This window comes from Anastrepha obliqua, chromosome 1 (genome assembly GCF_027943255.1).
Source record: "Anastrepha obliqua isolate idAnaObli1 chromosome 1, idAnaObli1_1.0, whole genome shotgun sequence".
Taxonomy (NCBI): domain Eukaryota; kingdom Metazoa; phylum Arthropoda; class Insecta; order Diptera; family Tephritidae; genus Anastrepha; species Anastrepha obliqua.
In genome coordinates, this window is record NC_072892.1 from 154,163,782 (window position 1) to 154,189,415 (window position 25,634).

Sequence of the window (25,634 nt, forward strand, 5' to 3'; positions counted from 1 at the left end):
GTTGTGCCCTGTGCTCTTACACCCACCAGTACTTTTAGGTCCTTCTTTCTGAGTTTTAGGAGAAAGGTCGCTTCCTGTTTGGTTCTTTCACAAAGCACTTAGCTACTCTGCACGAGTTCAACCCAGACCAACATTCTGTATGGGTTGATCTCATAAAGTCGTCAATCCATAGCTGAATCGATGCAGAGTTAAAACCTAGAAAGGGTTCAAGGCCCAGTGGGATACTTGCAGAGCCTTTATTAGCCAGTTTATCAGCTAACTCGTTCCCTGTAATACCACAATGTCCAGGCACCCAAATAAGACTGCTCAGTTTTGTCTGACATTCACCGACTAATTTCGAAGAGCAGCGTGGGCTTGCAAGGGCTTTCAGCAGTTTGACTGTCGTTTTGCTTCGTTTTGCACAGAGCAAGAATTTGCGCGTTACTAAAATACCAGCAATTTATGGTGAATAATTTCCGTTATGAGGTACCATTTTGAGCATACGAAACCAACAAATCCATATTGGGGCATTTTTTTCCAATTATTGCCTTAGTAGATATCTGCATAATCATCTTGGTCATAATTTTCGTGCCGTGTACACTGCGGATGGTTACGTTTTACGAAACTTTCCCTTTTGTGTAGCGCAGGGACTTGCAACTTGACGCAGGTGGCTGGTAGCAGTGTTTCTGCTTTTTCCTTTCTTTTTCTTTTTCTCAATAACTTAATTAACTTTACTTTATTCAGCGTAGTCCTCTCTAATAATATTGACACATTTTTCTTTATAATCCATTAATCGCAGTAGCCAACATTCTCCAGTATATTTATAATATAAATACAATCTGTGTTCAAAAAGTAAGGTGGATTTTCATACTTCGTGGACTACATACTGATTTGGCACCTTCCGTCTTTTTTCTTTTGTCCCCCCACAAAACTGAGTAGACCTACGAGAGGCTGGAGATTTACAAAGACTGCATCACTAGCAGAGCTCAAGGCAACACCAAAAAGTGCTTTTAAGAAGCGCTTCGAGGATTAGCAAGGATATAGAGGCTATCAGAGGCCCGAAAAAATTATGATTTTCAATCTTTTTTTTTTTTTTGCTAGTCAGTTGCTTTATTTTACAAAAATAAAAACCATGGTTCGTTAATAATTGTAAAAGTTATCGCTGTTTGTGTAGAGCCCGTTTCTCCAGAAATCCCTTGCGGTGACCATTACAAGTCATTGGAGATTCATCTAAAATCCATCGGAGAAGAGAAATTAGTTGTATTAATAGATAATCTTCTGCCTGATCAAAACTTCTTTTTTTTCAAAATTAACAATATGGCAGCCTCAGGAAATTTTTTTCAGATTTTCGAGGAAACAACCGACAATTAATTGTTAAAATAAAATCGAAATTTTTGGAAAAAAATCTCTGGATCAGGCACGATTTTTTATGTTTTTCAAGAGCAGTATAAATTTTATTCAAACCTACCAAGCGGTTTTTAAGTTACACTGATCACCAGTTCAAAAAACATAGTTTTGAGAAAAACGCATTTAAGGTTTGCTATCGCTCCGGAGCGCCCGAGCGCCCCTTGTTAATTGTTGAATAACTCGAGAAGTATTTGTCGGATTGACTTCAAATTTTCACACAATATTTTTAAGATATTATACTTAAAAAAAAATAAAAACAAAAAACAAATCCTTTTTTTTTGAAAATTCTGACTACTTCTAACCCCTTAAATATATCTGAAGCGGATAAAGCAGCTACTCGTATTATATAAACATAAATAAAAAAAATTAAAAATAAATACAAAGTCACCTTACTTTTCAAAGGCACCTCGTATATGCATTTTTTTGTTATTTTATGTGCCTTAACCAGTTTAAATTTCCCTTAATTTGAAATTCATATTCAACGATAACGCAAACACCAGGACCAGTATAAAATTACTGCAGCCCTCAAACATTTCACTACAAAGTAGCTTAGGCAATTTGAGTCCTGCTTTCTATACCTTAGAGATTCCCCTACTACTTTGGCATTTACATAGAAACTTCAATAAATACAATAACAAAAGTAAAAAAAAAAAACAAAAACAAGAACAATAACTAACACGACTACATACACAGGACAATTACCTACATTTGTGTTTGTGTCTAATCTGAAATTAACCAAATTGCTTGCCTTCTCCCACATCATCAAACGTCAATCACCAACATAAAATCACTAATATGAAAAAACCATGTATCCCCACGCATCCACGTCCCATCCAATAACATAGCTACTTCATTCCTCCATCTATGTACATTTTTTTCTCAGGCTTCTTAATTTGTGGAGGGAATTACATTTAAATTCATTGCACAATATTAATTTTTAATCTATTTGCCTTCCTTTATTATGTGCAGCATATTTGGTACAAAATTCAAAAATCCGTCACAAGCACAATCTGCGCCAAATCCGGTTTACGCACCACCACCACCGCCACCACCATCGCATCAACACCAGCAGCAGCCGTCAGCTGAGGCGCTAACCGCAGCCGCACATATAGCAGCTCAATATGATCCGGCGCGCAATAGTCTTGCACAGCAACAGCAAAAACAGGACCAACTTAAGCAGCAACAGTTGCAGCAATTATTACAACAACAAGAACAGCAACAAATGTCGGTAAGTGAACCATGAAGGAAAAGACTCACAGCAACTTTTTTGCGGTGAATTCAAACCAAACTGGGTAGGAGCTTGGCAATCACTAACTGATTGAAAGGAAGTCAAAAAGTAGTTAGGTTAGGTAAGGAAATTCTGCCCTTACGGGGGCCTACTTGGAGAAATATTCAGAATTTATCCGTTGGGATAGCATGCAGGAGGGGACGGAGGGAATGGAGAAGGAAAAGAACAGGGCAAGTGGAAAAAAATGGGTTTTAAATTAGAAGATGACGACCAACAGCGGTTATTTACTTTCGTATTAACCGCCTCAAGCTACTGATATCCGCTATGTGTGATACCCAAAAAAAGTGAGAAGCCAGATATCTAAATCTTTGCCCGACGAGAGCATGGCAGCTGAGAAGAAGGAGCTGAGATACTTCCACCTCGTCCTCCAGACGGCTTCTGCAGAAAGGTCTTGAAGCAATCCCAAGTCTTACCATATGAACACCTAACGCACAATGTCCGGTAAGAATACTTACAGAATTCGAGAGCTGCGGCTTTTTAGCTTTAAAAGTTCTCTCGAACGGCCCCAATCTACCCGTGGCCAGAAAGATTTCACGACTATTGCACACTACAAAAAATAGTTACTTTAAAGAACTGATTTCCCTAGGCAAAAGTAAAAACACATTTTTGTCTAAAAAGTTACTGATAAATCCATTTTAATCGGCCTTTCAGTGAGCGGTAGCGCGCAATCCAAGTCAGATTAAAAACTATTTGCATTACCCGTTAGCTGGAGTTAGCTTCCACAAATCACGAAAAAAATGTATACGTCCACTGTAGTAGAATCGGTTGGCGCTTGGCTACCGCTCGACCACCTCGGGCATGAAACATCAAATGATACAACAACGGATGTAAGCGTCAGCTAATCTTACATTTATGGTAAAAAAAATTATAAATCTGAATGGCAAAATAAATAAACTAATTTAAAGTGAAATATGAGAGTCAAATTTGCGTGACCGTATCATAAATTTTCAAGGTCCGACGATAAAATATCAACTTAACAGTAAATGGCAAGCTCTCCTAGTCCATCTACCATATCTCACTTCAAAAGACATTTGTCCCATAGCAAAGCGCATTCAAGGCTCTGACGTTGCCATGATACAGATCCAAATTAGGCAACTCCTGTAAGGCGGAGATGAAATCTCTTGGGTGTGCGTAACATTTTTCTGATCTGGGTTCCAGGACACACGAATATAGTTAGATACAAATGAAGGGAATAGATAAATTGGCTGATTTAGAGAAACCCCCTGCTCCGACTCCCGATTCCATCTTGAAGCCGTCAGAGAGGATAGAGATACCAGCTTCGATGCAGATTTTTCCCTCAGTTCAGCTCACAAAAACGACAACAAGTTTTGTTACCTAATAAGAATAATCTTAAAAGACGTGCATTTAAAGTGACAACTGAGTAAGCCAAATTCTAAACCTGAATTCTATATGTCTATAAGTTGGCTAAGATTGACTTCAATCATATCAGTGTTTTTCTTTATGCAGAAAAATGCGGGAATATACTAAAGAAGCAGTTAAAGAATGAAGAAAATACAAGAATCTTGTAACCAATCTTAATATAAGGAAGATACATAATAAAGTATTAATTCCACTGGCCAGAGTTCATATTCGAAGGACATTATTTTTACCAAAGGCCAGTCTTATACTGCAAGGAAACTTCAGCTTGAAGTTGGGAAGTGTGATCCGATAGGGGATAGTAATTAATGTATCCTATGTATCTCAAGTGAGCGAAGTACTTTGGACATTGCCGTAAATTTTTCTGAAAATTCGTTTCCTTGCCGGCTTAAGAACAATAAAAATTTAATAATTTTAAAATATTCAATGTTGAAACCTTTTGGTAATGGAATTCTTTAAAGTAAAATATCTCTCGATTTTTAATTTAAAAAAATGTTTGTGTAATTTTTAAGAATAGATTATATAATACTTTTTATGATCTTAATTTTTTCTGAAAATTAGTGCATTTGTAGGCTTAGGTATGATAAATTTTATTTATTTATATATATTTTTAAAATAAAATATATTCTATTCTTAAAAGTTACAAAATATATATACATTTTCAAATAATACTATATTAATAAAAAAAAACTATATACATATTTTTTAATAAATAATAATTCTATTTAAAAAAATATGTTCTATTTCCAAGTTCCAATTAAAAAAAAATAAATTTCCAAAACATTTCCAACAAAAAAATATTTTTTTTAATTTTAACAATAGAATATATTTAAAAAATAATGGTGCATTTGGAATTTTTTTTAAGAACTTTTTTTTAAATAAATTTAAAAAAAAATTTGTTTGGAAATGTTTTTTCGAAACAAAAAATTGGATCTAGGATCTTAATTTTTTTCTGAAAATTGGTACATGTGTTGGCTTAGGTTTAAAAATTTTTTCTAAATTTGTTTTCGCAACTTTTAAGAATAGAGTATATTTAAAAACTTTTAAAAAACAAAAAGTATATTTTATTTAAAAAATATATATTCTATTATATTATACTCCGAATTCCAATTTTTCAAAACAAAATTTTCCGAAAACTGTTCCAACATAATTTTTTTTATTTTAATAATAGAATATTTAAAAAAAAATGTTTGGAAAATTTTTGTACATTTGGCACATTTGGAATTTTTTTGTCTTTAAATAAACTTTTTTTTTATTAATTTTTGAAAAATTTTTTGGAAATTTAAAAAAAAAAAATTTTTTTTTTGTTTTTTAAAATGTTTGCGAAAAAATTTGTTTCGGCATTTTCGAAAAACTTGTATTACAAATAGTACTTGATTTTTATGGAAATAATTTTATCTTTTGTTCGTAGATTAATTTTGGTAATTTGTATTTTACTATGAGTAGCTTTTTTGACTCTTTTGGAACGTAAAGTACTTGGTTATATAAATATTCGTAGGGGTCCTAATAAAGTTTGACTAATAGGAATTGCTCAGCCGTTTTGTGATGCAATTAAGTTATTTGCCAAGGAACCAACTTATACTCTTTTATCATATAATATTTCTTATTATTTTTCTCCTATTTTTTCATTATTTATTTCTTTAATTATTTGAGATTTTTTCTTATTTTTTACTAATTGATGAGTGAGACTCCCATAACTTTTGAAGTTATATTCCAATATACTAATTTTAAAATAAACCAAATTTCAAGTTAAAGTTCACTTACATACATCACCTCACATAAATAACAAAGCTCAGTATGACTTGCTCTCACTTCAGTGGCAATGCCTCGCACGGTATTAGTATGTTAATCTCAAACCAAACTTGAGGCTTCCATTTCACATTCCACACGTGTCGTGCCGTGCGTTCTTTCACATTTACATCCAACCGCAGTTCGTATTTGTGTGCAATAAATCCCTCAAATTGAGAAATGTTTGCGCCCACACCGCTTTTCATTTCCTGGATTGTTCCTTTGCTGTTTTGTTTGTTATCTCAGCAAGTAATTTATGCAGCTGCATGCAAATAAAACAACAACAATGTATAAAGTAAGTGTAGGTAACGATTATATTGAAAGACTGAATTTTCGGGTACCGAAATATATATGTATGCATTCATATACATATACTCCTGTGGCCAGAACTGAGTGCGTACTGTATATTCTCTCGCTCAGCTGGCCAGGGCGTATACGTAATACCATTTAAGATTTATCGCTTTATATCCGAAAATAAGTAAATACGACTATGTCTCCACCTTGCATCACCTGAATTACGGCAAGAGTGACGATAAACGGTAATCGAATCGCTTGCTGGTGTTAAGCAAAACAAAAATAAAACACTTATGATTGAGTGTAAGTGGCAAGCAAATGAGGTTTTGGTCATGCGTTTGATATTTACTTCCCAGCATCACTTTTTCCACGAAACTGTTATTTAAAATATATATACAAATACAGATACACGCAAGCCAAAGTATTAGTGTTTTGAAAGCAATCATTTGTCATTCTAATCCTAGCTCTAATACCTATCCCTCTCTTACAGCAGCGCTCATCTGCCTTGGCCAAAAATTAATAGGTCTATCGATAAGTTCGTGCGGTTTTACAACAGATGGCGTAACTTGATTATTATTCCATCGATCCACATTTCCAAACATTCATTGGAGAGCTACTGTCGTAAGGCACAAACGTCAGTATAAGTTTTTTATTTGAAGCGTAAACAACAATATTTTTACCACACTTGAAAATGTCGAATTTCGTGCCAAATAATGTGTTTTTGCGGGGAATTCTTCTTCATTATTTTAATATGAAGAAAAAAGCAGCCGAAAGTCATCGTATCTTGGTGGAAGTTTATGGTGAGCATGCTCTAGCTGAGCGAACGTGCCAGAAGTGGTTTGCACGCTTTAAAAGTGGTGATTTTGGCTTGGAAGACGAAGAACGCGAGGGTGCGCCGCCAAAGTTCATGGATACCGAATTGGAGGAATTGCTCGATCAAGATCCGGCTCAAACGCAAGAAGAGGTTGCAAAAACTTTGGGAGTTGATCAATCAACCATTTCCAAACGTTTAAAAGCCATGGGAATGATCCGAAAGGTAGGCCATTGGGTGCCGTATGAATTGAAGCCAAGAGACGTTGAACGCCGTTTTATGGCATGCGAACAACTGCTTCAACGGCACAAAAGAAAGGGTTTTTTGCATCGAATTGTGACTGGCGATGAAAAGTGGGTCCATTACGACAATCCAAAACGTCGGGCAACGTATGGATACCCTGGCCATGCTTCAACATCGACGTCGGCGCAGAATATTCATGGCCTGAAGGTTATGCTGTGTATCTGGTGGGACCAGCTGGGTGTTGTGTATTATGAGCTACTGAAACCGAATGAAACGATTACGGGGGATGTCTACCGACGACAATTGATGCGTTTGAGCCGAGCACTGCGAGAAAAACGGCCGCAATACGCCGATAGACACGACAAAGTTATTTTGCAACATGACAATGCTCGGCCACATGTTGCAAAAGTGGTCAAAACATACTTAGAAACGCTCAAATGGGATGTCCTACCCCACCCGCCGTATAGTCCAGACCTTGCGCCATCCGATTACTATCTCTTCCGATCGATGCAACATGGCCTGGCTGACCAGCACTTCCGTAATTACGATGAAGTCAAAAAATGGATCGATTCGTGGATTGCGGCAAAACCGACCGAATTTTTCACAAAGGGAATCCGTGAATTGCCAGAAAGATGGGAAAAAGTAGTAGTAAGCGATGGACAATACTTTGAATATTAAATTTGTAACCATTTTACGTCAATAAAGTTTCAAATTTCGAAAAAAAACCGCACGAACTTAAACATAGTCCTATTAGGAAAATCGATTTTCACAAGTTTCGCTTGAGGTAACTTTTTCAACAGTCAAGTACTATAAATTGGTACCATTATATTGTTCAGCAGCTGAATGACGTCTTATAAAATTTTTGTATGACTGCAGCTATAACTCTGGCATTTTATTTAAAACACACGTTGAGTTTATAAAGTTCAATATCACTCACACTACATAAAACACTGCTTGACTTATTTTCGATAATTTTATCATTATAATTTTTTCCATGCAAAGAAAAATATGTATAACTTCTACTGACGCCAGAAACTAGACTACATAAAAATTCAACGCTTTTGCATTTATATTTTTCTGTGCCATAATTAACTTCTTTTCGCACTAAACCTTTTTCCAAATTGATTTTATACAGAAATTCCTTTCATTGCGTTGCAAATTTTGTTGTTAACAGAAAGTAATGAAGTTGTATAATTATATTAGTTCTGATGTTTTCCTCAAATGACAGCAAAATATTTAATAACAACAATTCAGATGAAAAATATTTATTTGGAATAGACTCACATCCAGGGCAACCCATTATTTCCCACAATCCGCTACAACTCCATGTATTTTAATTGGTATTTAATGTACATATTTTCTTCTCGGCCGATGAGCAATCCACAGGAGTTAATAAAAACGAAATAGTCAGGAGTTAATAAATTTTGTAAATAAACTTCTACCACTGCCAAAAGAGAAAGCTTTAGGAATTAATACTTTTAGGAATTCAGGAATTCCGTTTTAATTATTTTTTTTTTTTTCAAATTAAGGGGTAACACCACTCTACACGCGTAAAATAAACACGATTTTTAAAGAATTTTTTTGTATAGAAAGAAAGGGAAAGCAATCACTCTGATTTGGGAAGTTATTACTTATATACTCGGCCGTAGCCGAATGGGTTGGTGCGTGATTACCATTCGAAATTCACAGAGAGGTCGTTGGTTCGAATCTCGGTGAAAGCAAAATTAATAAAAACATTTTTCTTATAGCGGTCGCCCCTCGGCAGGCAATGGCAAACCTCCGAGTGTATTTCTGCCATGAAAAAGCTCCTCATAAAAATATCTGCCGTTCGGAGTCGGCTTGAAACTGTAGGTCCCTCCATTTGTGGAACAACATCAAGACGCACACCACAAATAGGAGGAGGAGCTCGGCCAAACACCTAACAGAAGTGTACGCGCCAATTATTTATTTTTTTTTTTTTTTTACTAAAATACAAAACTACAAAGTTTGATCGAAAAATTTTACAAAATGGCGGTATTGGAGACATTTTTGTAATGTGGTTTCTCTTGAAGGAGCTCCGCGGCACGCAGCACTGAGGGTGCAAATTTTAATCTGGAACAAGGAAATTTATTTTTTCTTAATCTAGATCAGAATAGCTAGAGAAACACGTAGGGGATTTAAAAAATATTTATTTTTGTGGAATTAGCAAGCATTTGAAGGCAAAAACTCTATTTTGGACTAAAAAAACGGCACTTAAATAATTATAACAATCGTTTAAATTAATCTATCGAAAATCCCCTACGCTCTTCTCTTAAGAAGGTTATTTTACAGACGTAGTGAAAAACCTGATTAAAGATATTTAAAATTGTTTGAGTTATGCTGCGTGCCAATTTCAGAAAACGTGTTTTGAGAAAAACGCGTTTAAAGTTTGGAAATTTGGAGAAATCGTTAGGTAGCAGTCACTAACGCTTGGTTAAAAGCTTAAAATATTTATGAAATAAACTTCGGTAACGTATAAAACTTTTTGTTCTGTATTTTAAAAGGTTCAAAGAATTTTTTAAGCTTATAAAAAAACAATCAATTTTTTGAAATTTTTACAGTGGTGTTACCCCTTAAACAAGAGCTATGTAGGAAAAATGAATGTTGTTATGCCTTTTTGCTGCAGAATTTTATGCGAGTGAATGCAATGATATTAATTTTTATTATTAAAAATGTATTAAATTATTATTAAAAACATATTGGTTTGCTAAGGAATGCTGATACAAATCTGGTCTCTCTGTTTAACGTACAAACTGATTACTTTATGATTAATTTTCCAATAAAGTTTCTAACGTAAATTGGAAATAAGGACTTAGATTTATTAAAATGCGAAAATAATTAATAAATCAATGCCAGATTCCATGCAGCTCATAGCAAAAGCAAAAGCAAGAACTCATTTACATGTGCAGAATTGAGTTTTTAGCAGACTGGGTGGCCTTGCGATCGAAATACTTTGAAAAAAAAAGATTTGTTGTTCGATTTGGTTCAAATAAAAAATAAATATTTTAATTCCATGAAACGAAATATTTCTTCCAAAAGAATATCTTCTAGGACGCACTGGGGTCGAGATGTGTCGAAACCTCGAATGATCAGATTTGGCACACATAAAGTTTTGTATGAGTATTAGTCACAAGTTTTTTGTAGAAAAATTGATTACGTGGCGTTGGACTCGCGGTATTTCGAAATTTGGGTCTTATGTGAGCGGAATATTCTTGCTGCTTAGGCCCCTGTGCATTTATAAACGACATACATGGACCTGTGCTCACATAATTAAGTCAAGCATTGGCAATAGTTTAGGAATATCGATCAGTTATTCACAATACGTCAAGTTTTGGAAAGGAGCATCGACACGCACCACCTTTTGATCGATTTTATAGTTACATTCGACTGCACGAAAACCTGAAAATCGTTTTCAATTTGTATCCACTAGCTGCATTTTTGACTTTAGCTATTATTTCATCCATAACTAACTTAAAGTGTACAGTACTTAAGCTGCCACCTTACCATATTCCAGAGGTTATTGAGAGATTCTTAGATACATCAATACCGACTCTTACGCTTATTGTGTTTTCGATGTTAAGATTTTTAATAGCTGATTTGATTCGGTTGCCTATTTTCCGTTTTGTAGAATTCCAATCACGCTTTTCAAGACAACCGTGTCAAAGGCTTTAGTGAAATCAACGAAACAGAGAAAAGCAGGCTTGTCGTATTCTATCGATTTTTCAACTATTTGACGAAGTATCAATACGGCATCAATCGTTGACCTGTTTTTCCCTAAACCTTGTTGTTCTTCTGATGTTCCACTTTATTCAATTCTATTGGCAAGTATGGTATTTTTATGAAAAGCTTCAGTATTGCGCTTAATAAAGTTATTCCTCTGCAATTATCTGAAGTCTTCCTGGCACCTTTTTTGCAACACGGGAATGCTCTGCTTACAGGCAGCTGGTATTTCACGCTGCCCCCTTATTTTTGAGCAGTATTCTATGAGCTCAATTTGTACTTCGTCACCTCCATATTTTATAATTTCATTGCTGATACGAACTGGTCATCTTCGGTTTTTGAGCTTCATTGCATTATATAAAACATTCGTAAATGTACAGAAGAATGCGTTTCAATTGACTGTAGCTCAATTTGTCCGCTTCGTCTCGCATCTTCTTACTTGTTTAAGTAGAGCTGACTAAAATAATTCACCCATTCTTTCATTTTGATGTTGGCAAAGCTAGAAGAGAAGCGCTCCCAATGTAATTTATTATAATATATAAGTCCAAACTATTCTCGTCGTGACTGGCAAATCTGGCTGTGAAATGGAATTTGAGGTTAAGCTTCCATAATACGGTATTATACCACATACTGGGTATGGGAATAAGTTTCCGTCCTTAGTTTTCTGCCATAGCATAGCATAACCAAGCTACAACTTTACTACGGATTTCTCTGAGGAAAAATTCGAGTTCTTTTGATTTCATCCATTCATTGAGCCAGCTTGCGATACTCTCGTAAGAAGTGAACCACTCTCCAATAAGAGATGACTGCATTGATCGGAGCAGATGGTAGTCCGAAGGTGCAATGTCTGGGCAATGCGGTGGGTAGGGCAAGATTTTCCAATTCAGTATCTCTAAATATTTCTGGACCGATTTAGCAACGTGTGGTCTGGCGTTGCCATGCAGCAAAATCTGTTTGTCAGGTCTACCGTCCCATTCCGACTGTTTTTTCAGGACGAGAGTAGACATTCTTGACGTCAGATAAAAAAGGATCTTTGCGTTTCAACTACTGCGATCGAGACGTCAAATATACACAATAAAAGCACCAGTATATTACTAGAGCGAACTCAAAAATAGTATCAGCATTCTTTTGTGAGAGCGGAAACTTATTCCCATACCCAATATATGTATAATAAAAATAAATTTATATAAATTATTAAATTTATATATTATTCATAAATTGCTTTTTCAATTATTTTCTGCAACTTGGGCTATCATGCATACGTCATCAGTAGAAGTCTGTCACTAAGTATTTCACTTGGTATCTCCTCTTTCTCTTCACCTAAGTTTCCCAATTTATTTTAAAAATTACTGATAAGCCTGTAAAGTATTGCACTTTGAGGCTCCTATTATAATTAAAATTTGTTTAAGTCATCCATCAAGTTCACCTGCTCAGTTATCAATCTTCTTTCACAAAACAGAATTTTGAGTACACAAATTAGTTCCAAGCAAACTTTTCGCCTTTGCGGTGGCTCTTATGAGCTTATCTATCTGAGGTCTATAGAGTACTACTCTCGTCTTAGTCCAGGTAATGTTATACATGTAAAATGAAACCAGTGTAATTTTTTGTCAAGAGCTTTTGAAAAGTTTCTTAAATAAGTAAACGAATAAATACATAAATAAATAAATAAAAAGTAATTAAAACAAAGGTTTACGACAATGATCAATATGAAATCATGAGAAGTGCTGAAATTCAACTTGAGAACTAAGAGCTCACGAAGCGTTGGAGATTACTTAATTTCTTGTGTTTGCTGGGTACATAGCGAGAGGTTTCTTGCGCCTGTGTGTGCGTGCGCGTGACCACAACATTAAATTTTGCAAATTTAAATCAACAAAAGGATTTGAGGTCATTTGTAAATAAATAAATAAACATTTGCGGTTGCGGATTGCAATTGCCACATGCAATAACATAACCACACACACGCGAGAAACAAAAAGCTCGTTTGATATACTTTTTCACCAGAAATTTAGGCTTCCGCATCACTGCAGCGTTTTTTAAACGGAAGTAATCGCTATCAAAGAACCAATCGATGTCATTAAAATATATTCTAAACGTAGGATGAAAATCAAGGCTTTGGGCTCACTGAAAATGCAAGAAATGGAATGAGTGTTAATCCTATTCCGAAGGGTACCCTCCAATTGATTTTCTTCGTGCAAAATCAATATCGTCGTTCCCTTGGCTGATCTGCTCTGGAACAGTTCAACTCAGCAGAAACTTTCTCATCAAGGATGTCTTAAAAAGGACTCCCGACACTGAAGTCTGTTTTTACACAATGCGGAACAGTTACATAGGAGATCCGAAACAAATTCTTTCTCCCAATTAGTCTTGGAGCTTCAGCAGAATCTTTGAAAAGACAAACTTTAAGGTATGTTTCGTGAAAAGACTCCACCCTGCTGTCAAATTTAGAGCTATCAGCTGAGATTCCTATGTTAACATTGAATCGGAGGAGTCGGAATCAGAGTATAGCGATTTGTGCTGCTCTGAGGAAAGCTACACACTTTTAGTAATTGTATGAAACGGCCGCCGTAGCCGAATGGGTTGGTTCGCGATTACCATTCGGAGCCCACTCATTGTGGGCATGAAGCACTAAATTGAAGAAACCAGTGTTTCTAATAGTGATCGCCGCTTGGCCGAGTGTATTTCTGCCATGAGAAAACTTTTCATAAAAAAAATCTGAGTTCAGAGGTGGCAGAAGAGTAGAGGTCTCTCTAGGAGGAGTTCTGCCAAAAAAATTTTATATGTAAATTCTATACAACAGAGACCGCGAGTCCTACAAAGGTGTTTCCCTTAAGCAGGAGTTGTAATCTGATGCATTCAGAGTTTCAGTTGGTTGGTCGGTTCTAAGCGTAGTTCTTATTCAAATCAATTTAGACAGCAAATTATAGCTAACAGCCTTACCCAGAATAGATGCTATGAGTACCCAACAAGTCTTTTACTTCACAAACTGGTATTTGATGGAAAAAGTCATACTGGTTCGAGAGTGACTACAAATACACTAGTTACAGCCAGAAGCAGCTTGGCAGCGGAAATGAACTATTTTAGACAGACCGACTACAGATACAGACGATTGACTCAATTAAGACTATCAGGCGGGCGACAAAATAATATCATAGTTTGTAAGTATCGGACTGTAGCTCATTTTTCAATGCTTCATTTCCTCCACAACCGCCTATGAACGCAGAAGGAGGAGTGGCTACTATCCATACGCCCTCAGGAGTGGAACCTCGACGCAGGAACATGTTGTGTCAATAGACGAAACGCTGCCTCTACTTGAAGAAGTGCTAACGCGGTTCTAGGGTAGAAATCAGCCGAGGACGAGGAATGTTATGGCGTTAGCGGGAGCACGCCCCACTTCTAACCGGAGTGACGGCAGTTTTGCTAATATTAAGAACTCAGCCCGTTGATTTTTAACATTTGACCATCTGACAGCTACAGTTCAAGACAAACCGCTATGAAATATTCTTTACGTAGGCGATATAGTCTTACTGAGGGCTTCGCTTGCTTGCAGAGAAAACTGAACACTTGGAATGAAATATTCACAAACAACGGAATGCGCATAAATGTGAAGAAAACCGAATACCTCCACCTACCATTCGGCGAAGACGAAGCAGACCAACGAGAGCCCCGCTGTACCAATGGGCTGTCGATTTTGAGCGAAAATGGAAATATAAATGAAGATGTGGCACACAGAATTAATGCGACGTGGTTATTAAAGTGGCGCAGCCTGACAGGCTTCTTATGTGACAGGAAAATGCCATCAATGATTCAAGGAAAGGTGTACAAAGGCGTGAGACCAGTAATATTGCATAGGACGGAATGTTTGGCAACGCAAGCTAAGCACAACCAGAAGATGGAAATGAAAATTCTTCACTGGGCAACAGGAATAACGCACGTGAACAAAGGGAAAACATCAGCATACGAGAAGACACGAAAATTACACTAATCTCGAAGAAAATGAGTGAAGGTAGGCTAAGATGGTACGGACACGTAATGCGTAGAGACAAAGACCACATCGTCAAACTCGCCAAGAACATAACTGAGCCAATTAAAACTGAAGGAAGACCACAATCGTCCTTGCTTAATACGATACAAAGAGACATAAGAGAGTAGCACCTTGGCGATGTGATGACGCAGGACAGTGGAACTTGGCGCATAAGGACAAGGAAAGTCGACCCCAAATAGGGCCAAGGCAAAGAGAGAGAGCGAGAGACTATAAGTAAGAATGCTTCAAATGCTAAGAATGTGCGGAATAAGAAGTAGCCGAATATAAAAATTGACGATCTGCTTTTTCATCCATTATGGACAAGTTTCTTAACTACAACATTTATGAGTAGGCTGCTTAATTCCTTAAATGGCTTGATGTTGATGCATACGCTGAAAAATAATCTTTCATAGTACATTGTCATGTTAAATAGCACTTGCTAGCATTAAAGAAATATAAAAGATTAATCACCTCAGCTGCAAAGTAAACTTGGAGCCAGAGTGCTCAGAAAAAAAAAAATATATATACATATAATAGGTTTGACTACAGGGATCCAGTATAGCACTTTTAAATGTAGAGAGAGCTCGGCAAACCTTTAACTGTTACTGCGAAAAAATTGCTTTCTACACAATTCTTAGAATAATTTTTCCATACAATCACAAAGTAATACTGTGATTTTTTAAAGTATTTCATTTTCCCATTGGCGCCATTTTCGTGTGGCGACAGAAAAGGAAGAAAAAAGTAAATCTTATCTAAGTGGCAGCAACACTCATTCAACAGTTCATTAATCTTTACTGACATTCAGGAGCAGATACTCTCTTCAAACACACACAAATATTACGTCTTGCTCTCCTTCCAATTTACTTTACTTTTCCGACAAAATATTTTTATATTTTTTTTTTTTTGGCAAAGCCAGTGAGCAGCAAAAGAATGAAGCCGAAATTTGTTTGTTGTGCACACATTCCGCTTTAAAGTTATTTGCTGTAAAATTTGAGTGGAATTCGTTGAATTTATATTACATTGTTGTTGCTATTGAGGAAAGCATGCGGTAAATTTTTAGTTCGCACGGTGCTGTTAATTATTTGAGGTGGGCGATTTAAATTTAAAGGACATTTAAAGATATGTTCTACTCTTTTATGTACTTACATCTTACTATTAACCCTTTGCACTCGAATTACTCTTCCCAGGCACTGCCAATGTGTGGCGTTGTACACGAAGTGCGCCTCTCGGGCACGCCAATAATAGCCTAGAGTGAACTTTAATAGTGGTTGATTTAATGTTTCGTTGATTTCAGCATTTAGTTAGTTTGTTGCTCACCAAAATGTGATGGAAGAAGCGTTGTTTCAAGATGGTAGTGATGGCTGAATTTAGTGTGGATGAATGTGAAAGTGATTCTGTAATTCTGACATTGTAAACCAAACAAATTTATATGCCCAACTTTAGTACAAAAACTATTTCTGACTGTTTTACCTGGAAATAAAACTAGAAAGATGTAACTGTAGAGGAAATGTAAGCATTTATTGGTGTCACATTGAATATCGGAACTATGTCTATGGAAAATATGCAGGAGTATTAGTCAAAAGAACTTCAAACACAACTTCCTTTCTATGGACAAATATTCCATCGAGAACGATTTTTTCAAATTTTTTTGGGCGTTACACTGAAGGTGAATGCTCCAGAAGCACGTGGTCCGAAATCAAGGATGCGAAAAGTGAGCAGCTTTATAGAATACTAGCAAACCCGGCCCCCTTCGCTGGGCACACTAAAATAGAATAGATATGGTTTAGAACAGAAAATATATGGTTTTCATATTATTTATTTCTTTATTCTTTATTCAAGCGCTTTGGCATAAACAATATTTTTTGCTTTTCTATTTGTTTTTGAGTAAATATAAAATATAAATTGAAAATCAGGGAAAAAGAAGATTGTTTTTAAATTTCAAATCAACGCATATGAATAACTAAGAAACAATCGTCTTTTTTCCTGATCATCCATGAATTTTTCGTTTCAATTTATATGTTTTATTAAGCATTGGAGCTTTTTTAACCATTATGCATTTATATTTTTCAAAAAAAAAAAACGAAAAAAATTTTTTTTTCCACGAACACATAATTTCATTCGTATTTCACATTAAATTCTCAAATTTCGTAAGAAATTATTCACTGTTCCAAAATCCACTCCAAAAAAATTTACAAACAATTTTTACATGTTGCACTTACGTTTTTCCCTTATGGCATCCAAATCAGAAAGAAATATTGACACATTGTAACTCACACTGTCAATTTGACAGTTCAGTTCCGCCCCAAGCGTTAAAAAAAATAAGCGACATTATGGCTGGTTCAAAATAACGCTGTACCCGTTGCCAGTGCTCCGAATTACAACCAAACTTTACGAAACCCATTTTCAATACTTACTTAACAATGTGCGTAAGTTTGGTTTAATTCGGTGCAAAGACACGGCGCGTCCACGTTTTGGCATATATTTCGAGACCCTAGCCATCAATAGATATGAAAATTACCCCGTGTTAAAGCACTTGTCAGCAGCTTTCATTTGATACCCATATTGTACATACACAACCAAAGGTTACCCGGGTCCACATTTTGACCTATATCTCGAGACCCCAATCACGGAGCGGCATGAAAAATACTCTGTACTAAAGCATTCACCAACAGCCTTCATTTGATACCCATATTTTACATACACGTCCGAAGGTTACCCGGGTCCACGTTTTAACCTATATCTCGAGACCCTATCTACCAATAGGTATTCAAACTATACGGAAACCATATTCAATACCTACTTAACAATGTGTGTAAGTTTGGTTTAATTCGGTGCAAAGACACGGCGGGTCCACGTTTTGGCATATATTTCGAGACCTTAGTCATCAATAGGTATGAAAATTACCCCGTATTAAAGCACTTATCAACACTTTCATTTGATATCCATATTGTACAAACACATTCTAGGGTCCACGTTTTGGTCTCTATCTCGAGACCCTAGGCACGGAGCGGATGGAAATACTCTGAACTAAAGCATTCACCAACAGCTTCCATTTGATACCCATATTGTACATACACATCCGAAGGTTACCCGGGTCCACGTTTTCACTTATATCTCGAGACCCTATCTACCAATAGGTATCCAAACTATACGGAAACCATCTTCAATACCTCCTTAACAATGTATGTAAGTTTGGTTTAATTCGGTGCAAAGACACGGCGGGTCCACGTTTTGGCATATATTTCCAGACCCTAGTCATCAATAGGTATGAAAATTACCCCGTATTAAATTACTTATCAACAGCTTTCATTTGATACCCATATTGTACATACACAACCAAAGGGTACCCGGGTCCACGTTTTGACCTATATCTCGAGACCTTAGTCACGGAGCGGCATGAAAAAATACTCTGTACTAAAGCATTCACCAACAGCTTCAATTTGATACCCATATTGTACAAACACATTCTAGGGTCCACGTTTTGGTCTCTATCTCGAGACCCTAGTCACAGAGCGGCATGAAAACTACTCTGGACTAAAGCATTCATCAACAGCTTCCATTTGATACCCATATTGTACATACACATCCGAAGGTTACCCGGGTCCACGTTTTGACCTATATCTCGAGCCCTATTTCCAAAATAAAATATAATCCATGTTACTCGTGGATGATGTAGCTTTCGAATGGTGAAAGAATTTTTAAAATCGGTCCAGTAGTTTTTGAGCCTATTCATTACAAACAAACAAAGTTTTCCTCTTTATAATATTAGTATAGAAAAACAAAAAAAAATTCGAGGAATAAAATGCTTAAAAAAAAAAAAATGAACTTTGGGGCGAATTTTCCTACTACATTTGCTTCGAAATTTTCGAAAACTTGAACCTAGAAAGTAATATCATAAAAACGATGTGTGCAAAATTTTAGGGAGATCGTCAATAACTTTTCGAGTTATCGTGTACGCCAATTCGAAAAATACAGTTTTGAGAAAAACGCGTCTAAAGTCGGTAACGCAACTATACCTCTCCCAGCGCTCGAACGCAAAGAATAGAGTCGTCACGGTTGACGATCTATAATATAAGAAATACTTAAATTTACGTTCTAACATTTTTTTGACATATTTTTAAAGGATTATATTAACATTTTATGAAAACAAAAAATTTTTTTTTCGAAATTTACAGGTATCTGCCCCCTTAAAGTTTCGCTATCGATTCCAAAGCGCCCGAGCGCTCTTTGTTAATTGTTGAATAACTCGAAAAGTATTTGTCGGATTCATTTCAAATTTTCACTCAATATTTTTAAGATATTATACTTTAAGAAAATGCAAAACAAAAATATCCAATTTTTTGAAAATTTTCACTAACCCTAACCCCTTAATTTACTAACTAGAAGCTGTTTCAAGCACAAAAAAACGAATGCAAATTTTTTTTTCATATTAATCTGGGGAAAAAAAAATCCATTATTTTTATCGTATTGCCCGATTTGGGTTAAATATGTATCGTTTTGTTATATATTTTTTTGCCATTCTAAAGGTAGCTTCAAAATGTCTTTCTCATAGAAGTCTTGGTCCTTATTGGCGTAAAACTCAAGTAATCTATTTTTACAAACTTCTCTTGATATTAATTTCTTATCACTCAGGAAGTTTTACAATGAGAGAAAAGGGTAGTAATCGCTTGGTGCCAGGTCCGGACTATATGGTGGATGCATTAAAACTCCCCGACCAAACTCCCGGAGTTTGTGGCAAGTCCCTACAGATGTGTGTGATCTTGTCTTGTTCTGTGGATCACAACACCTCTTGTGTTGGCCAATTCTGGCCATTTCTGGTCAATCGCTAGCTTCAAACGGTCTAGTTGTTGACAGCAGAAATCTGAATTTAATGTTAGGCCATAAGAAAGCAACTCATGATAAATGATTCCTTTCAAGTCCTACCAAATACACAGTAGAACCTTCCTCGCTGTTAGTCTTGGTTTGGTCACCGTTTGAGCTGGTTATAATATTAATTTGTGGGAAAAGAATTCCATTATTTTTGAGTAAAATATTTGAATAAAATGCACTATTTAATGGCCGATCCTTAGCTCTTGGGCGATGCTACTACTAACATGCCGGTCAACTTCGATTATTTCTGTCATTTTATCGACATTTTCTTAAACATCAAAAATGTCTGAACGGAATTGACGAAACCAAGATTTCACGTAATTTTCTGTTACAGTATCGGCAGCATAAATACCAGTCACAATTTCAGTGGCTTGGCTTGCGTTTTCGCCTTTACCGAATTTTCCTTTTGTTGACTTCCATTGTTAACACCCTGAAACTCACAGCTGAATGGATCAAACAAACGCAGCAAACGCATTTTTTTAGTGGGAAATGTCACCTTGACAACGAGCATAAACTTTACATTGTTTGATCGCCACTTCACGAGATATGGATTACTACAGCTATCTACTGAGAAAATAATGTAGGAAATGAGAAACACCGTCACGCGGAAAAAATATCAAAAATCAAAATTCTGAGAAGAGAAAATTTTGAGCCAGTTCAAACTTATACTTTTTTATATTAAAACTGAATGGGCTATAGAACTGCATACATAATATTTTTTTCAAATTCTGATTAAAATGTTTTAAATTTTGATAGAAATTTATCGAAATTTTAAAAATTTTGTGTGAAGTCTGAAGCTTTGATTTTTACGATATTTGTTGTAGACAGTTTTTTTTTTTTACTTTTATAAAACAATAGCTGTACCCGGCGCGTACTGCTAAGCCAACAACTAAAATAAATTTAAGAAAAATAACTTTAAAGAAAAATCAGTACACAAATATTCAATTCATTCTAAGCCATTTTATTGATTTTGTTTATTTCGAAAAAATTGTGACATTACAAAGTTTAATTTCAATTCGAAGTTTATTGAAGTGCTGTGGAATACACAATATTTCTTGTTTTTCCATCTGGTGCGTAGACGAATAAATCAGAAGGTTTTCCGACACGTGAGCAAGCCACATAGAGCCGTCCATGTGAGACGCATGGATTCTCCAAATATAATCCACACACTTGTAACGATTGTCCTTGTGCTTTGTTAATAGTCATTGCGAAAGCGAGACGCATCGGGAACTGTAAACGTTTGAATTCGAATGGCATATCTGTCAGGTTCATTGGGATATGTGGCAACAATACCTCTTCACCTTTGAATTTTCCAGCCAAAATTGTTGCCTCGATAACATTGTTCATCATTTTCTTGACAGAGAGTCTGGTTCCGTTGCAAAGTCGTGGTGGATTTATGTTTCGAAGAAGAATGATGGGTACGCCAATTTTCAATGTACATAAGAACGAAGAATTCAGTTGGATAGTTGACAACCTCGTCTTGATTCTCCACAGTATCGTTTCACTGGGTATTCCATGCTGAATGATCAAGTTGATGGTATTGACATCGATGTTTTTGGCTGCTAATATAGCACTCGTACTGAGCCACTGATGGTTTTTGTAGTTTTGTGCGTCGATGCTTTCTGTGATCTCACAGAAGTTTGCTGGCAGGGTGATACATTGTGTAGATTCATCAATTTCCATTCGCCCATTTCCAATATCCAACAATTGTTTTGCAAAATTTCCAGCTGATGCATCCCGTTATAGTTGTACACGCATGTTAGTTTTCAAAGTCAATTTTTGTAAATGACACCATAGAACTGATGATTTAAGGCATGCATTAAGCTCATTAGCGGTTGTTGAACATGGTAAAATGGGCAGTGTTTGTCGAAAATCACCAGACAATAAAATGAGTGCGCCACCGAAGATCCGTTTGTCTGCTCTCAAATCTCGCAGTGTATGATCAAGCGCTTCCAATGCTTTCTTGTGAGACATTGTACATTCGTCCCACATGATAATTTCACACGTTTGGAGTACTTTTCTCATTCCAGAGTTTTTGCTGATGTTGCATGTTGGTGCCTCAGTGTTTTGCAAATTCAACGGCAGTTTCAATGTTGATTGCGCTGTTCGGCCGCCATCCAAAAGAGTTGCCACAATTCCAGCCAGTGCAATATTATTTTGTGATTGGTTGCCAAAATTAGTGAAAGAAGAAGAGTATTGCTTGTACCACCGGGCGCATCTATGAAAAACAGTCCACCGCTCTTTTCTGTGATTGCACGCATAATTCTGTCAAATGCAATGCGTTGTTCTAGAATCAACTGCGGCAAATTTGTTCTAACGAATGTCCCCAGTTCGTCAGAATCATAGTGTGTTTCTCGTTGCAAATCACGATTGAAAAGGTTGTTTGCAGTTCGGTTTGAAGCAGGCATTCCCAGTTGCGCCAGTGCCTTGTTTGCGATTTTCAAACATATGTATTCAATCAAAATCTATGTTACATCTATGAACATGTCATATTCGTTTCCTTTGTGTAAAAATACATGGTCATACTAATTTTCATGACAATCGGTTGAACGGGGCAGAAGTTGCTACTCTGCAGCGCCACCTGGTGGCGAGTGGCATCAATGGGCATATTCTATAAACCTTCTCCGTGGAAAAATACATATATATAACCATTTTTATAATAATCGGTCCACTAGTTTTTGAGTTCATCGATGACATACAGACAAACATTCATTTTTATATACATATAAAGATTAAAACCAGTTAAAAAGACGCAAAAAATGTAGTCGAAATTGATTAAAATATCGTGAATTTATTATTTCGATCAACGGTGCATGCGTACTTGTCGACACGAGTATGGCCGAGAATGAAATTTGGCTTATCATTTTGGTTGCTTCTGCCTTCCAGAAGACCCAGGAAATTTCAGCAATTATTCTCTTGTTCACTTTTGTGTAAAATGATCTTTCCATTCGCTGTATTTGATTTTTTTAGGGTTTCTTCAAAAAAACCACCACAGGGCTACTTCCATAGAGAATGTATTTTATATAATACATATAAATGCATTGTGTGCCATTAGCAGAATTCCTTAGAATACAATTTCTATGTAGATTCTTCGGCAATTTCAAATTTATAAAGGGCAAGCAATTAGTTTCGCTTTTACTCTTTTCAAACCTACAAACGGCCATAAAAGTGGCCAGCAAAATGCGACGTGACACTTCACAGTCGAAATACGGGTTGGCAATTATGTCCATTGCAACCAACTGAAAGAAGTGTCAAAAGTAGTTGAAGTGGCACGCACACCTGCCCATCTCACATGTCTGCTAATTGTCTATTGTCTATTCCATGCATTTCACTGCAACAGTTATGGCAGTGCAAAATGTTTGCCAGTCCGACCAAAGTAGCCACATGGAATTTCGCACTTGACACATTTGTTGTATTTCATTTCTATGTTCCATTCATAGCGTCAGCGCATTTGCCAAACGGCGATACACCTGCACTTCCGCCACCGTCAACCGCCACCGCTGGGTGCTATTGACACTTTCGTAGCTGTAAATGCATTTTCCATGTACTTCACCTAGATTTGTTGTGTAAATTTCAATGGCTGTCAGTTTGTCACTCGTTGCTACTACTGAGTCAATTTGCTATGTTCCTCAATTTCTAATTTCATACTTTTACGACTTGGATTTTCTATTTTAGTTTATCCATTGTCAATATGTGAGCTGGTTGTCATTTCTTTTGCTCGTCTACGATGGTCACTTGTTTGTTGTTGATGTGTCGGCATATTTGTTTTGTAGTTTTCTACACATACATACATATGTATATGTGTATGTTGTTTACTAAGTAATCAGTTAACTGGGCTATTTGCATTTTCACTTGAAGTTCATACCCATCGCTAATAGTGATAAATATTTGGCAGTATTTGTAGAAGGTGTCATTTTGGGTATGTGTGCATGTGTATGTGTAAATATATAAATCGGTATATAAATAGTACGAAAATATTTGGATTGCAAGGGAGCAAACACATTTTTCTTTGCTTTAGCTACTCTCCCTCCAAAGAAGCAGCTTTAATTTATGTCTAAAAGAAATCAATACGCAAGAATGACTCAGTAATGCGCCGAAAATGAAAGTAAAGTAAATTTCCTTTTTCAGCGTTAGCTCGCTTCATTCCATAGCTCGCCAAAAATATATAGCTCCTCCACATTTTGACAAGTTTTGACTACTAATTTATTTCTTATTGTAAATTTTTTAATTTATTTTGTATATTTTTTTCTATATTTTAATAAACATACATATTTTTTATATTTTAATAATTTTATTTTATATTTCATAATTTAAATTATTTTTACAAAAACATAGTTTATTCTGTAATAAACGCCATATTTGTATTCCTTTATTCAACATTTATAAAAAATCGACACATTTCATCACCAAGATTTCAAAATATTTAATCAGAAATTAGAAATAAAAACTGGGTACGCAGCTCCCTAAATTAGCCCATTAAATTTTAGTTTAATAAAGCGAAGTTTGAAATGGTTCAAAATTCTGCTGATTTTTGATTATACTTTTCCCTGATGGAGTTGCGCATTTTCTCCACATTTTAGGTTTGGGAAAAAGAAATCCATGATTTCCTCGGTAGATGGCTGTAGTGATCGATATCTCTCAAAAAAATTAAAGTTTATGCTCGTTGTCAAGGTGACATTTCACACTTCAAAAATGCGTTTGCTGTATTTTGTTTGTTCCATTCAGGTGTGAGTTACAGGGTGTTAACAACGGAAGATAACAAAGAGAAAATTCGGTAAAGGCAAAAATGCAAGCCAGGCCACTGAAATTGTGAATGGTATTTATGCTGCCGATACTGTAACAGCAAATTACGCGAAATCATGGTTTCGTCAATTCCGTTCAGGCATTTTTGATGTTTAAGAAAATGTCGATAAAATCACAGAAATAATCGATGTACGCCCAGAAGCTAAAGACCGTCCATAAAATAATTTTAAACCATTTGCGCAAAAATTTCACACAAAAATAATGGATGTGTTTTCCCCCAAACTAATTATAACAATGATATTACCAAGAGAAATAGCATTGACCTTAAAAATGTATTGGGCTTCTCCATAGACTCTGAGCCCAATTTTCTCAATGAATTTTAGTATTTGTCCTATTTTATTGAGTTTTATTTCCTCTTCAGGTAAAAAATGTTTACCCGGGCATTGGTGCCGCTTCTACTTCAGTGCTCAGCACTACGCCAGCACATATTTTGTAGATTCATCTTCCTCTCTACAGAACCTGCAATTTCCATTGGAGTATATTAGGATAGGATAATAGGATAGTAGAATATAGCATAGTTAGATGATAATTCAATCCACTTTTATAATTTTTTTGACGAGTCTAAAATTATTCTGATTTAATTCCATACAATCTTAAAATCCGTCTAGGTTAAAGCTACCAGTCATTGATTTTTATTACTATAAATTACAATAACTAGATTGTTCCATTATAATCTTTTTTGTCTCTTCCCTACTTCCTGAATAAAAGAGTACCCTTTTCCAAGTCACAAATTTCCATATAAAAAATCCACGAAATTTTAATTTACCACCTTAATCAAAAAATTCCCGGAAAAATCGTCAGGTGACGCTCTTAATCAACTGGTTTGAGTTCTAGTTTGGTTTTTTTTTTTGCTAAAATTGTATGGCTATTAATTGAAATTTATAAAAGAGCGTTATGAGATGTATACGGGAAGTAGTTCGACAAAAAAGGAAGGATTTGTGCTAAAACAACTCATGAGTTTTGCACCATGACAACGCACCGTCGCGCAGTACCAAAATTATCCGTGAATTTTTGAC

General features: G+C 35.8%; 1 protein-coding gene across 1 annotated transcript in view; it reads left to right on the forward strand.

The window, feature by feature from the left end:
• LOC129246261 (uncharacterized) overlaps positions 1–25,634 on the forward strand; it is a 122,018-nt gene that overhangs the window by 57,021 nt on the left and 39,363 nt on the right. The window contains exon 6 of the mRNA XM_054885350.1: positions 2,356–2,614. Within this exon, the coding sequence (XP_054741325.1) occupies positions 2,356–2,614 (259 nt within the window). The remainder of the gene's footprint in view (positions 1–2,355; positions 2,615–25,634) is intronic.